We start from the raw sequence: 15,884 nt of genomic DNA on the forward strand, positions 1-15,884 counted from the left end.
CACTGTAGGTCCTATAATCACAGACCCTGCCCTGGCTTATGTCAGCATAAACACGCCTCTCGTTACAGAAACCACCCTCAGTTTCACACTCAGAAGCTTCTCTAAAAGTTTGTTCTTCATCCCCACAGTGAGACATAGCTGGTATTTGAATAAATCTCAACACCCTCAAAAATAACTTCTGACAATCTGACTTGAAGCAGAACTTTTCCATAGGTTTGGCAGGATTTCCAGTTCTAAGATTAGATGTAGCATTCTCCCCAAGCTTTTGGGCCTCCCCCATAAGACAAGGGAATAAGACCCCTTCTAAAATACGGATATTATAGCCTACACCAGAGGATGCAGGATCCTATCATGATTTTTCTCTCCCTCATTTTATGAGGCCCTCACACTCTTGCTCTCCTGCATACCAGGTTGTCCAGTACTTAGGGTGGTACGAGGAATTTTTATACATATAAAGGCTAAAGAATGCAAATCCAATAATCTATTTGTTTATTTTTTATTTTTTTCTGAGACAGGGTCTCACTCTGTCATCTAGGCTGGAGTGCAGTGGTGTGATCACAGTTCACTGCAACCTCTGCCTCCTGGGCTCAAGTGATCCTCCCATCTTAGCCTCCTGAGTAGCTGGGACCATGGGTGCTCGCCACCACACCCCAGTTATTTTTTTATATTTTTGGTAGAGATGGAGTTTCACCACGTTGCCCAGGCTGGTCTTGAGCTCCTGAGTTCAAGTGATCTGCCGGCCTCAGCCTCCCAAAGTGCTGGAATTATAGGCGTGAGCCACCACCCTTGGCTCCATAATTTAAGTGTCAAGTTCCTCTCTCGTAACCTTTAAGCCAGATCCAATTTTAACGCATGTGATTTAAACCCACATTTTTTAAAGGATATTTTCTCCATATGCTTTGGATTGTTTTTTAGGAGTAGAATTTGATTTGCCTAGAATTGATGCTAGCAAAGACACCCTTGTGATGCCCCCAGCTGATGTGAGGGGTGTAGTCTATGTCAAAGTGAAGCTAACTGACCCATTCCAGCACTGAACCAGCGACCCTGACTTCCAGGCCACAGCCATCTTTTCAAATAAAACTTAATCCAAACCCTCAGATTGTTTCCTCCCCCTTAAGCATGTTTTGAAGCAGACCTGGAATGACAGGAGAGTAAATAAGAAGTACAACAGCAAAACCACCACACCTGCTAACATAATTTCTCCATGGATATATTCACTCCCAGTGGGCAAAATGGAGCTGAGGAATGATTGCAGGAATGCCTTAGGTTACTTTAATCAACTTAGCCTGTATTTATTTTTGTACATCTCAATCCATATTACTAAAGAATAATGACCATACCCTCTCTTTTATCTCTTTATTATCTTGTTACCCTGCCTTTACAATGTTCACTACATACACTCGTCACTACATGTCAATATTTTTATTTTCCCACTGGCATTTTGATTGTTTTTCAAAACATGTTTTGATACTACTTGCCACCTGAAATCCTGAGAGTACATTCAAAATAAATAAAAAGTATAAATAAATTCACCTAAGGTTATGAAATCAGTTGGAAGGATAGTTAAGGTCTAGATTTAACGGCTTAACTTCTCCTTTGTTCCAGGACCTGTCCAGAAAGCACCTTTTAGAACATGAAGTCTTTAAGCAAGAAATTACAAGTTCTCCCAAGGAGGCAGGAGTACAGATGTGCTTGTAAGAGAGTAAGGGATAGAAAGATGAATACCTTTATGATTGCTTTTCTTTTACATTTCAGATTCTCAATATGAACATTTTTGGACCTAGGATTAAAGCAAAGGGTAGCTGTTCCCAAGATAGTGTCGTGTACTGAGTTGGATTAGGATGGGATATTGGAGCTTTCAATATATTAAAAAAAAAATTTGCTTCTAAAGGTGTTCCATTGAAGTTTCTGCAGATATTATTGGGAAGCTCACTCTCCAGAAACCCAGAAGCCCTAACTCCAGAGAGATGGTTGGAATGGAAAACAAAGTTAAGAAATGGTGGGTGGAAAGTTGGCTTTTCCCCCTACCATACCAGCCAGGAGCAAAGAGAAGACATGCCTTTAATTTAACCCTTTGCTATCCCTGAAAAGGAAAAAGTGCCTTATGTTGGATATTCCTTATACCACAGAAACCCTATTGGCCTGGCTTGAGTTACGGTTTCAAAGCAGAAAATATTAAGAGGGGGAAATTATGTGAGAGAAGACATTACTAATTGGTATGAGAAAGGGGACATAAATTTACCAGAATATGTGATTCCAACCTTCCGAAAATAAACTGAGGAGTTTATGAGATGAAGTAACAAATGGTCTTAGCACAGGCTTACTTTCTTAATAGGTAGAAATCAAACTGCGGATACAGGTTCCCCTTCCTGTGGTGCTTGGCTTCTTAACTGCTGTGTGATTGAATCTAACCCATGATTTATATTATCAGCTCTAAGAAGGCCACCTAATTTTAACATCTATCCATTCATAAAGCTGTGAAATTCAATGACTCTACTCCAATCATCAAACTACCAGCTCTATGGATGGTATTTCAGGAAAATGCCAAGTAAGCGTCTAATGGATAGCAATAAAAAACTTCTTGGTTGGGCACGGTGGCTCATGCCTATAATCCTAGCACTTTGGAAGGCTGAGGCAGGCAGATCACCTGAGGTCAGGAGTTCGAGACCAGCCTGACCAACATGGTGAAACCCTATCTCTACTAAAAATACAAAATTAGCCAGGTGTGGTGGCGCATGCCTGTAATCCCAGCTATTCAGGAGGCTGAGGCAGAAGAATTGCTTGAACCCGAGAGGTGGAGCTTGCAGTGAGCCCAGATCGTGCCAATGCACTTCAGCCTGGGCAACAGAGCGAGACTCCTTCTCAACAGAACAAAACAAAACAAAACAAACAAACAAAAAAAAAACTTCTCAAGAAAGTAATCTACAGACAGAAAGTAAAATAGAGGGGCTCTGCTTGGCAGTAGGGGATGAGAAGGACTGGAAGGAATACGTCGTGGTGGATGGGAATTTCTTGCATTGTAAAAATGCATGCTGGATGCTCTAATTTCCTTAGGCTACTGCCCTGTCCCTGGGGCAGTGCCCTTGGCCAGGAAGCACTTCTTGGCCCCTCTCCACCTCCCCTCCTGGCCCCCCCGCTACCTCGATGGTGTACTGCTCAAAGATGCGCAGTTGCAGGAAGATGTCCAGCTTGATCTTCCGCTCGTGGAACAGCTCCTCCATCTGCACCTGGGCATCATCAAGCTGCTGCAGGACCGACTCGATGTGGCTGATGGAGCTGCTGTGGGGTGTTTTGTTGTTGGACACAGCCGAGTCCCTGTGGCAGAGTGGGGAGAAAAAAGGGAGGGAGAGGCCTTTCCATGTTAAAAGTGAGAGAAAGAGGGGGATCTTCCTCATCTGAGCAAGGTGGATGTGAATCAGTTGAGTCATTCAATCAACAGACATTTATCAAACTCCTGCTGTGAGCCTGATGCTCTCTGCTTAATGAGTGAACCAAAGCTACGTGCATCCTTTTTGGGTTCACAAGTCTATTTCCAAGACTAGTTGTTCTCCTACTCCTCAAGCAGGATTGTGAAAGAAATAAGATGAAATAATGCATGAGAAAGGACTCTACAAGGCATAAAATATTAGAAAAATGGAATGGTTCCACACATATATGTAGTCTAATATGTATAGTTTCAACACACAGACATATACATCTATCACAATACATACAGACAAACATATTAAAGGCATCTTTTTAAAAAATCTTCCTAGTTTTACTTCACAGACTCTTTGTTAAAACAGATGATGTCATGGTTGCCAAAATTGTAAGCATGCTCTTTATAAAGCTATGCTAAAGTTATGGGCTGGTGTTATTATACTAAACAGGCTCAGGCTATACTTAGGAAAGCATAGGATCTGGAGCCTGCAAACCTGAATTAGGTCTCTGCTCTGATACATTTAGGCTTGTGGCCCTGGGAAATCATCTCTCTGAGCCTCAGCTGCCTTATCTGTCAAGTGGACTTAATAATAGTGGACTTAATAATTTCTGCCCTGCTCACTTCACAGTTTGCTGTTAAATAAGAGTGCACACGAACTAAGACCAGTAACATGTATGGATGATTATTAATCCTGAAAGGACACAAGTGAAGTGTTAAGTGCTGATCAGGAGAGTAAAGGCTAGATCCTAAGAAGCTGGGACAACCAACAAAGGCTGCAAACAGTTTTGATTTGGGGGTTTGAAGAAATGGAGAAACACAGTCAAGTAATTGGAGGGGGTGTAGCCTCCTCTGAGCAGGGAGAGTCTATACAAACGTAGTAGGGAGAGGTGATGCCTTATAGAGGGAAACTGAGAGATAAACAGATTGATTTGCTCAGAAAAATGAGGTGGTGGTAACTATAACGGGAAAATGATGGAGGCTAAGAAGTTTAGATTCCATAGGGCCTTGAGTAAGCTAGAGCCCTAAAACTTGAAATAAACTGGCACATTCATTATTTTGTGACTTCTTAGCTTCTCATACAATTTAAGGAGTCAAAGGACAAGGGGAAAATCATTTACTTCCAATCATCTCATCAGCAGGCTTTCTGAAAGCCATGTTCTTTTAGCCTGTGTTTGTCTCAGAAGCAATGGTATCTGAGCTCATTCTGTTTCTGAAGATGGCATAAGGCTAATTTGTCAAGTGCCCTTCTGTCTACCATTCACAGGGCTCCCTATTCCTGCCTCCTCACCCTGGCCTCTTTGTTGTGATACAGGCACAGTTTCTACTCCCATAACTGCACGGACATCCCCAGGCATGAAAATAACATGAGATGTACTCAGTGCTATCTGTTATGTATTTGTTGAGGGCTTTGCTGCTGGGAGGATGTGATTATTCTTTTGGACTGCTCCTCTCAGTCTTTCTCCATCACAAATTTTCCAGAAGGAAGAGAATGATTTTGGACCATTTTATGCGGCACTATGTCAGTGTCACACTCACTAGGAATCACAGAGATGATGCAAAAGCTCCCTTAGGTGCTCTAGTGACAAGTGTCAGAAAAATCAGGAAGACCTAGGAAAGATGTTTCTGGCACATGTGAGGCATCCTGTCAATGTCCACTAAGCAACATTTACTTCTTTTTCTCTTTGACTTGCCTTCATGTCAGGGAGGGGAGCCTAGGCTAGAGTCAGGTTACTGGCACAATGAACGGTCGCCAGTGGCTCTTGGTCCTATGCCTACGGTACTCTCTGAAACCCATGGAATTTAATCTTGCAGAGCAGGCATCACCCACATTGTTGCCTTTGCCATCATCAAGTAGCCTTATGCCTTAGGTATTGTGCAGGTTTACAGTTGTTAAGAACAAGTGGCATCTCCACAGGCCTAGACCCACAGAAAGTGAAGCCAGCCAAGCCTGTGAAAAGTATTTGAATAGATAACACAAAGCCATCACAAAATTCTTGAGCTGCCAGAGCTCCTAGAGTGAACCCCTTAATTACACAGACGAAGCAGCTGAGGCCCAGAGAGGTTAAATGACTGTCCACTATTTGGAATTCTCTTCAGAAGCAAATGACAGTGGAGTTTCCTAGGGAGGCAGACAAAGCTGTCATGTATTATATATTCATGAAGATAATTAGGGGAAGAAGGAAAAGAGGCTGTCTTGTTAGCATGCAATAGGAGGATTTGGAGCATCTCGTGTGCATGTTTAGAATAGAAATTATTAATTTCCAACAGAAAAACATGCCAGGGCCTTCTAAAGGTAATTTATCATTGTTTATTTAATTGGACAACTGGTATGGGTGAAAAAAACCCTCTCCAATTGACGTAATTCCCTTAGGCCCTAGGGATGGCCTGGGACTTGCTGATGAGATTATTTCTGTCCAGAGCTGGCAGAGGTCCCAGCACTCAGTGATTTTGGGATAGGAACAAGTCCCTGTGGGCAAGCATCATTAGCACCATCAAGTCCTATTTATACAGCACCTGGGCATGGGGTTGGTTGCTGAGGGCTTGCTTAAGGCCTCATGACACTTTATCTAAGGAGCCAGGGTCCTTGACAGGGGCAGAAAACTAGATATTGATGCCAATAGAAAAAGGAGGCAATGGCCTGGGTAATTCTAAACAAATGAAAAATTTTAGACAGGATTTGTCTTCTTAGTTATGTTTGTTTAGGTTGATGCAGAAGGAGTTTTATTTTCTGGGCAGCAAGGAATGGTAAAAGGTCATAATTGGGTAACAGGGAACTGGTAGGACACCACCACACTTTTTTTATGTCTTCATGGGTCCACAGTCAAACGTCAGCAAAATGATCTGATTTTGCTGACTGGGGCACTGGAGGTCAGAGTTCAGCCTAAGACCAGATGTCAAATAACACTATATTCCATAATGTCTATTTCTCTGCATGAGCAAATATGCCCTAATTCTTAATTATTTTTTACTTTTGTGTTTTTTTTTGTCTTTTGTTAATTTTTGTTGTATTTATGTTACTTACTGATGGCTGAATAACATCTTGAATGATAAATAATTCTTTGAAACATTAAAGCTTTTCCATTTACTATTTCATTCTAGGTTCAAGTTGAGTATGGTGCAGGCATTTTTACATCTTACAGATAAAGAAACCGAAGCTCACACAAGACCACAAAGCAAGATTTTGCTGAGTCAAGACTGGGACAGGACTTATCTCACGTCTAGCCCGAGGCATTTCCCACTGGAAAGCTCTGCCCATGCTGACCTGGCCTCGCTGGGCTCCCCGAGGGAGGGAGGCGCTGACCTGAGCTGCTGGATAAGGTCTTCGCCTTCCTTGATGACATTGAGTGTGGCATCTAGAGTGGCAGTCTGCTGCTGCTGGAACTGTTTGATCAGTTCCTGGACTGCATCCACAGAGTCTGCACAGACATCCTCCAACATCTCCTTCTGAAGGTCTTCCATCCATGTCCACAACTGTAGAGAGAGAGCAGATTCCACTCAGAGAAGATGGGAGAGGCCAGGGCTGGGGTGAGGGCAAGGAAGCTAGACTGGAATCACCCAACTTACTCTCAACCAGTCAGTGCCATTCTCATCAGCACAACTATGGGTCAGTTTGTGTTTTTACATTTATATTCATCACCAGTCTTTGCTAAGTTTACTCCATTGGTGTTGACAGTCTCTAAAGACAGGAATCACCCCTGGCTTAACTTCCCTGTGGTCAGGGAAACCTATAGGTATGATCTTAGAGCAAGGAGATCAGTCATCTTTGAGACACCACTAGGAAGAACAGGAGACTAGAATGAACAAATATTATTTCATCTTTCAGAAAGGAGGAAAGGGAGCATGTACTCTGTGCACATTGATTCCTAGAAATGTATCACGATATGGCAAATATACAAAGAATGTGGTGGTCAATAAGAACTAAATGCACATTAACTGAACATAACCTGTACCTATTCCATACTATTTTGTTCTTTTTAAAATTGCTAAATTGGTTAGAAAGTTGAATGCTAAAGATGTGGCTTATCTTAATTTCAATAAATATACGAGACATTTTCCTGTAATATTCAAGTTGATAAAATGCAACTAGGTATTACTGGCCAGACAACTTTAAAAGAGCAAAGTATAGTGTTTTGAACAAAATATAAGCACTGGAAATGATGAGGAGTTAAAACTGAATTACTGAAAAATCATTTATTGATAGCTTTTCCTCATCATACTGAATACAGGTCTCCAGTGGCCTGCCAGAGAGCTCACTTTTTACTACTTTGAGAATTTTCATAAATGAGAGAGGGGAAGATGAGTCTGGTGTTTGCTTTGAAACCAGGAGTCTTCACCTGACTAGCAGGAAAGATAAGCTCAGGGCTCTACTAGGAAAAAAGCCAGTAGAGAGAGAAAATTGATAGATGGAGTCAGAAGATGCAGATTTTGGCTTCTGTTCCTCCGGTTACTCATGGTGCCTTTGCACAAATCACTATACCCTTCCATCTCCATGACATCATGTGTAAAGTAGGTTGGGGAAAGCACAAAATAAACTGGTTAGTTTCCATCTGGTTCTAACATCTTAAAGTCTTCCCTGTTAAAAACATAGGTAAATGTCTACCTCAAGAATATTATTTCATCGAGTTGGTTCTCAGTATGGTAAATTACAGTATGGCCTTTTCAATAAGGGAAGATTAAAAAAATATAGAGAGACAAAAATAGTCTTCAAGATTTTGGACAAGTTATTCTTTGTTCCTTAGATAGAGAAGCTCTAGATGTGGCAGAAGAGGTTAACAGGAAGATTAATAAGCTTTGGAGGCCATGAATAAGAAAGTGTAAAGAATGTCCTTTTTGTACAGGTAAGTAACCTCCTGAGCCTTAGTTTCCTTATCTACAAAATAGGAAGAATAAGATTTGCCCTGCTCACTTCAAAGACTGTGAGGACTGAACTATTTCCTCATTATTAATGCTTTAGATAAACTTACAGCACTATTAATAAGCCTACAGTATTATGCTGATTGCTATAGGGAATGCAAATTATTATTCAGCATCCCTCACATTTATCAGCTTGCAAATCTGGTTGTAATTAGTTCAGTTTATTTCCTTTTCAAATAAAACACCAAACACGTTTTCCAGACCATATAAGCTGGGATACATGTTGCTGTGTGAATATGCTAATTTCAAATCAGCATAAAACCAGGAAGTATAGGATATTGATAATGATAGCTTAATGTCACTTCATATTTTCTGGCTGTAGTTTTTTCTAGAGAGAAAACACATTTTCTAAGTGTATATAAGTCTTTAGGGAAGAGATGATGGATTCTCTGAAAAAATATTGTACAGAGAGGCAGAGTTTCAGGGGCCAGGCACAGTGGTTCACACCTGCAATCCCAACACTTTGGGAGGCTACAGTGGGCACATCACCTGAGGTCACGAATTCGAGACCAGTCTGGTCAACATGGCGAAAACCCGTCTCTGCTAAAAATACAAAAATTATCCAGGCATGGTGGCAGGTACCTGTAACCCCAGCTACTCAGGAAGCTGAGGCAGTGGAATTGCTTGAACCCAGGAGGCAGAGGTTGTAGTGAGCCGAGATTGTGCCACTGCACTCCAGCCTGGGGAACAGAGCAAGACTCTGTCTCCAAAAAAAAAAAGTTTCAAATCCTAGTTCTGCCACATATTAGCTATATAATCTTGGGTAAGTTACCTATTCTCTCTGCACCTTGGCTTTCTTTATCAGTAAAATGGGGATAATAACAGTGCTTTCCTCCCAGAGTTGTGATAAAGATTACAAATAAGTTGATACATGTGTGTATACACAAATATATTATCTTACTTATCAACAGTGTCTGACATATAGTCAATACTGTATCAGTGCTACATATTATTACATTTAAAAGATATTTTTAGCTTAGACAACATGGTAAGACCCAGCATCTATAAAAAATTTTTTTTTAAAAACACAAAGATTAGCTGGGCATGTTGGCACATGCCTGTAGCCCCAGCTACTTGGGAAGCTGAGGCGGGAGGATTGCTTGTTCCCAGCAGGTCAAGACTGCAGTGAGCTGTGATTGTGCCACGGCACTCCACCTGGGTGACAGAGCAAGACTCTGTCTCAAAAAAAAAAAAAAAAAGATATTTTTGCTGCAAGCCATCTCCAGTTCCCACTACAGGGCAGAGGGAAAGTTTGAAGTACTCCTTCATTTTGGAGTTTGTATAAGATCAACACTGAATTTGGTCCTTCAAGATACTATATTGGGCTGGGCCTCTCTATTCTGTTTTTGCCACTTTGTCTCAGGATAACCGAGGAAAGCCTAGAAACTAAAAAGTCTTGATAGTTCTAAAAGAAAAAAAGATGTAAACAGAGAGAGGTGAAATTGTGGACATGCTGCACACAGTCACTGCCTGGTGGCAGCAAACTTAAACTGCAAGTTCATAATTTTAAATAAGCACCTCTGAGGTTTAGCACCACAAGGTAGATAGAAATAAAAGTTGGTGCTGCTAAACCATGAGTAGAGTCAATATCCCATTTATTAGGCTGTAATTTTTCTAGCTCTCTCAATGTCCCAAAGGTTTCCTCTATGTATGTCCCTCTGATTTAGCGCTGAAGAATATGCTTTGAAAAGAGTCCAAATTAGAGAGACACTTCTGCTACTACTTCACTGATTATTAAGCAGTCAGTGACATCCAGCCAGAACGATCTTTTCTGCCAAGCTACTACAAGCCAATGTCTGCTGGAACTAATTAGGTAAAATCATGGAGTGAGTGAGGTAGCTTGGCAGCAGCAACCACGTGTGTTTTTTTCCCCACTGTCTTCCACGTTGGTTTCTCTCCCTTGTGTGATCTTCTTTACTTTCTGCTTATCTAAGGTTTAACATTATAGCACTGTACCTTCTCCATCAACCCACCCCCCCCCCAGAAAAAAAAATCCCATGTTTCAGCCATTTCCAGACCCTCTCTTTTTGATCAAAATATATGTATACTATGACCCTTCTTTTAGGGTCCTGCTCACTTCTCGGCAATGGTTGCTTGCTCTGCTCCACGCTGATGCATACATGTAGATGATTTTGTGCATTCTTTCTTACAGAAACACATGGAGTTGTGGTCAAAAATATCTACATCCAAAAGAATGGGTCCAATTTGAGAATTTCTAGAACCTTGATAGGGGAACAGTTAAAGGAGCCTTTCCATGCCCTACATAAGATTAGCTCTAATAGGGAAGCAGTGAGTTCAGCTAGGACCAGCCCACAGACCCTCTCCTGCTTGCATAGTGGGGCAGCCTGAGAAAGCGGCAACTGAAAAAGACAGGAAGGAAGGAGACAAGAGAGGAAGAACCTAGGAGGTTTGTAAGAAAAATAACAAGGCTTACAGATGACTGGTTAAGGAGAGAGGTCATTTTATTTCATCACTTTCTCCTGCTGATTGGCTGTTCCATTTGCACAGCTTGGGCAACCATTGTGCTGACAACAATTGATTAACAATAATGATATCAACAATCCTTAACGATGTTGAAAGGCACACCATATCCACATGGTGAACCTCCTCTTCCCTCATTTTGAAAAGATAATTTTTCCTGGACATCAATCACCAGCTTGTTTCTTAAATAAACAGTACAACAGTACAGCAAGTAAAATAGAGGATAAGGCTATTTTTGTTCTTAAAGCCATCATCTCTCTTGAAGACCAATTTAGTTTTGATTCCAGAGTTGGCGGATAGAGGAACATGTGTATATGGGAGTGTCTGTGGTGTGTTTGTACCTATTTGAGTAGGAAATGGTGTGGCAGAATGATTCCACAAGGTGAAACAAATATAAGTGGGTATTTAATTAAGCTGTCTAATAAAGAGCAGAGGTTGGTTACTTTGGCCATGTTCCTTATTTAACTTGACTGATATTTATACTACAAAAATATCTAAAAATGGATATTTTGAAAGCCCAGTGACTACAGCATTTCCATGGAAACACAGCAAGGAAAGAGAATTCTGTGATGACAATTGCTGCAGGGCAGGTGCTACAAATGCCATGTTCCTGGACAAAAAGAATGAGGACTTGGGTCAATGCATCTCCCAAACTTGCTCTAGTTCTCCAGACCAGAAAACAAAGCTGGCTGCCCTCTTGGGCCCAGGCAAAAAGAATGTATTTAAGTTCAGCACGATTTGTACTAGTAGTGGAGGCTCTGGATGTACAAGAAAGTCCCAAGTACATGTTTGTTGCCTTTCTTTTTTAAGTAACTCTTCTTTATAGGTAGGGATGAATAGTTTTGCTTTTGAAAAATAACATTTATTGGATTGTTCCTGATTCTAAATTTAAAATATCATTGAAGAAATCTTGCAAAACAAAAAAAAGCCAAAAAATTAAATCTCCCATATCAATCTCAAATTCTTGGTATATTTACTTCTGGTCCTTATTCTATATGTGTTATTGAAATTGTGTTGTACTGGATATACAGTTTTTATATATTATACCACAAGCTCTTCCTCATGTCATTAATAATCTTCGGCAATGTGATTTAGAATGACTGTGTAATATTTTACTATATAAATGCACTACGATTTGTTTAACGAAATCACCCAATGTGAAACATTTAGATGGTCTCTAATTATTCAAGATTATGACTAACACTGTGATGAAACAGTTAGACATTTTTAACCCTCTCAGCTCCTACAATAAATAAAGAATTCACGAGGCCAATAGGATTAAGCAGACTTGAATTTGTAGAAGAAATGAACCTGGAGGTTATCTTTTTATATCTTCCTCTTGTTTCTTCTCTGATCCTCATTAGAGTAACTCTTTTGATATGGAAAGTTGGCAAAAGTAAAATTATGAATTTTAGCCTGCGGAGTCCTAGGAAGTCTAGGTTAAATCATTTATGAAGGTGGATATTCACTTCCCACTTAGAAATCTCCTACAAAAGGGGCTTTCATTCCCTGAAAATTATAGACTATGATGATATTCTTTTACAAATTGGCACCAAGGCAAAAACTCTGCAAATTATTATAGGAAGGAAGAAATGGAGGAAGGAAAGGAAGAAGGAGGAAGATAGCCATAATGAGGCAGAAATGATTTATAACAGTATTTATCAGCAGTACCGAAGGCCACTTTAGCAAAGTTGAGCAGATTTTCCTTCTTCACTCTATTCACGGTAAGAGGGAAAAGCAACCACGGCAACTCAAAATTCCCTAACAGACTACTAATCCTGTCTTGAATAAAAAGCCAGAACTTTGCCTATAGAGTCAAGAGGAAGGAGTCAAGAGTTAATGAACTCAGGATCAAATAGGACCCATACTTAGTGATGTTTAAGAGGTGATGAGTCTTGAGAGGTATTAAACAGAGTACGGAAAAATCAAACCACAGGAGTTCTTCCATGAGACCATTCAAGGATGCTCATTTCTGTCCCCCTAATAATCCATTTCTGCCTGCTATATATAGGTCCTAAAGGAAAGCTCCCATCAGCAAGTTAGATTCCCCACCCAGCCTCTCTTATTTACAATATCTGGAGAGCTCAAGTCAAAGAACTGCAATAGATTAAAATGTGATTAAAGGGACTCTTCCCTCATTTTTCTTCTTCTTTTTCTTTTACTTTTCTTAGGAAAGACTGGCTTCCCATTGTCAAGTAAACCCATTTATTCAATATTTATTCAGCACCTCTATGTATCAGACACAGTAGTATCTCTATCTACACATCTAATGCCATATGTGTACTACACATATTGGCACTCCCAATTTAGTGAAGGAGAGAATCACAGCTCAGTGTGAGGTATATACAGTGCTCTGCTCTTGTCTGGGTGAAAGTTGGAAGCACCCACGAAGAAGTTCAAGAAAAAAAAAATGATGTTTAAGTTGAGTCTTTAAGTTCCTAATTTATTAAGCCTACTTTAAAGAAACACTCAGAAAAATTTGGGAGGAAGTTTCCTACTAGGAAAAAAAATGAGTGTTGTAATAGTCATCCTCATAATTATTACAAAGCAACAGAGATTAAGAGTAATTCTCCCAAAGGCACAAGGCATAAAAAATATAGATCTGGAAATCAGACCTACCTGGCATCCAAGATCTTGCTGTACTTAGTGTGTGGGAACATTTGCATGTGTGTACACATATATGTGCATGTGTACACATATACATGTACATATACATGTATGTGCATGTATACATGCACACACCTTATTTTCTACCCTGCCTTGCAAATCACTTAAAGGGGACCTCATACAGACTGGTTTGGATGGGAAGGTGACCAAGAGGGAACATGCAGATACAAAGTCCCACTGCATGTCCCCTGGAACAGCTCCTCTGTGACAGCCACTCAAAATGTTGCTTTTCTGTCCATCCTGAAAAAAAAAATAAAATCTGTATGATCAGAGAGTTGTAGATGTCTTGAATAGAATGAGCCTCATAATCATAAAACCCTTTGTATCCAGGCAGGGCTGCTCTAAATTTCTCTCGTATTTTGGGACTGAGGAGAAAGAGACTATGCAATTTCCTGATAGCCTCCTGTTTGAATGAATTCTCTGATGGAAAAAAAAATTCATTCAAGTCTCTGTTTACTAGCCTTTATATAAAAGTCTTTGTGGCAAAGGAGAAAAAAGCACGGCCTTTAGAGTCAGAAAGACCTGGGGTCAATTTCTGTACTTACAACAACCTAGCTATAAAACCATGGGCAAATTATTAATTTTTCTGAACTTTGGTTTTCCCATTTGTAAAACTGGAATTTTAAAAAATGAGAATTATCATGGCTACGAACTAGACAGCTAGATAGCCTAGCACATAGTTTGTGCTAAATAAATTTCAGTTCTTTCTCTTTCTTCACCTGCCCCCTGTATCACACCACTCCTTCTAGTAGTATTTCACACGAATGTGACTCTATAGCTGAGTTCCAGTGAGGAAACAAGTCTCAGGTTCAAACAGGACCAAGCTTAGCAAGATTTGAGAGAGATCCGGGAAAACAATAACTCCCTGACTATTCCTGTCTCCCACACCCCCAATCCTGGCAACACTGTGTATTTCTCAGCCAAGATCTGTCCTACCCATTAAGCCCCTGATTTGGGGTTTAGAAATGCAAAAAAGAAAAATAAAAGTAAGGAGAAGGAAGAACAGAGGAGAGGAGATAGAAAAGGAAAAAAACAAGAGTGTAGGTAATAGGAAGACAGGTAAAATATCTGCTGTACTACTGAGAAAGTCTGTAACCTTAGAAAAGTTATCTTCTGAGGCTTAGTCTCCTTATTTAAAAATGTGTTTAATAAAATCTATATCATAAGATTATCATGAAGGTTACATGAGATGGTATATGTGTCTGGCAAGTAATAAGTGTCCAATTAAAAAACTCATGTAATATATTTTGAGTGCTTACAATAAACCAAATCTTAGGCTTGGTAAATCACCTATACTACTTCAGCTTAATTATTATTATTATTTATTATCATTACCAATAGCAAATAAAGAAGAAGAGAAGAAGAATGGAATCTTGGATTCACATTAGAACCATAAGGGGCCTTAGGGCCAAGTCCAACTGCATAATTTTATAGATAAGGAAAGCCAAGGCCAGGGACATAGTGACTTGCACAAGCTCATATGGTTCTTTAGCAGCAGAATCTGGTCTAGAATCCCAGCCTACTAGCTCTGTGTATAGAAGGTTGGAGATGTAGCTAGAGGAAGCCCTGGAAGCCATGGTCACTCTTTTGGGAGTGGCAGTTCCATGGAAACTGACTCTGGTCCACCACTTCTCCATGCAGCAAGCACCGCCACGGCCCTCATGAGGAACATGACTCCTCTTCATTCGTACTCCATTCCATCACCTACAGGCTCATAATTAAAAGGGAATACACATGCCTTTGGTTTCTGAGACTTTCATTAAGAACTGGGTGAGCCACTATCAAGCAGAGAACCAGGCAGGAAACCCTGGATTAATGCTAATCCCCTTGTTTTATAGACACTCATCAGAGAGTGGCTGCAGGTCCCGCAGAGAGGAAGCAAATCCAGCTTCAGGGAGCTTGCCAGCCCTTCATCTGCCTGGGGAATCTCAGTTTAGAGAACACTATCTTTTCATGTTTTTCTCTGACAGGCACTGCAATGGTTTGCATTCATTCCCTCGGTGTCAGAAAAGGCTGTGAAGCAGTAACAACCAAGATTCTTAATGCATTCCCAATATTAAAATTCAACTTAATTAAGTAGGGCTAATTTTTTTTTTCCTGAGCAGCAAACAAACTTTAATTAATACTCTATTAAAGGGAATTCCTCGGGGGGGGGGGGGACACAAGCATGCATACACCTAATGAGTTCATCTGCCAAGGGTGTTATTACAGATGATGCTAAATGTGCCTCCTTACTGGCCACTTATTCAATTTCAGCATGTCCCATGTTAATCAGAAATGAAAAGCAATCATAGGTTTGCAACCATCCTCCTCTCTATGGTGCCCCTCTGCTCTTGCAGCAGCTTAACATAATCTATCCTTCCTTCTCCTTTCTCCACTTAGTGAATTATTCAGGCTGGGC

The 15,884-nt window shown here is 40.4% G+C and overlaps 1 protein-coding gene across 20 annotated transcripts in view; it reads right to left on the reverse strand.

Moving 5' to 3' along the window:
* The window catches only part of KALRN (kalirin RhoGEF kinase), a 687,608-nt gene that overhangs the window by 319,467 nt on the left and 352,257 nt on the right, over window positions 1–15,884 (reverse strand). For 16 of the 20 annotated variants that reach the window (XM_054551360.2, XM_054551361.2, XM_054551359.2 and 13 more), the window contains exons 12-13: window positions 6,684–6,892; window positions 3,141–3,315 (exon numbers count right to left, since the gene is read on the reverse strand). In XM_054551360.2, coding sequence (XP_054407335.2) covers window positions 3,141–3,315; window positions 6,684–6,892 — 384 coding nt within the window. The remainder of the gene's footprint in view (window positions 1–3,140; window positions 3,316–6,683; window positions 6,893–15,884) is intronic. The other 4 variants (XM_054551365.2, XM_054551362.2, XM_054551375.2 and 1 more) reach the window with 1 other exon arrangement.

The sequence above is a fragment of the Pongo abelii genome, chromosome 2, assembly GCF_028885655.2.
Source record: "Pongo abelii isolate AG06213 chromosome 2, NHGRI_mPonAbe1-v2.0_pri, whole genome shotgun sequence".
NCBI lineage: Eukaryota > Metazoa > Chordata > Mammalia > Primates > Hominidae > Pongo > Pongo abelii.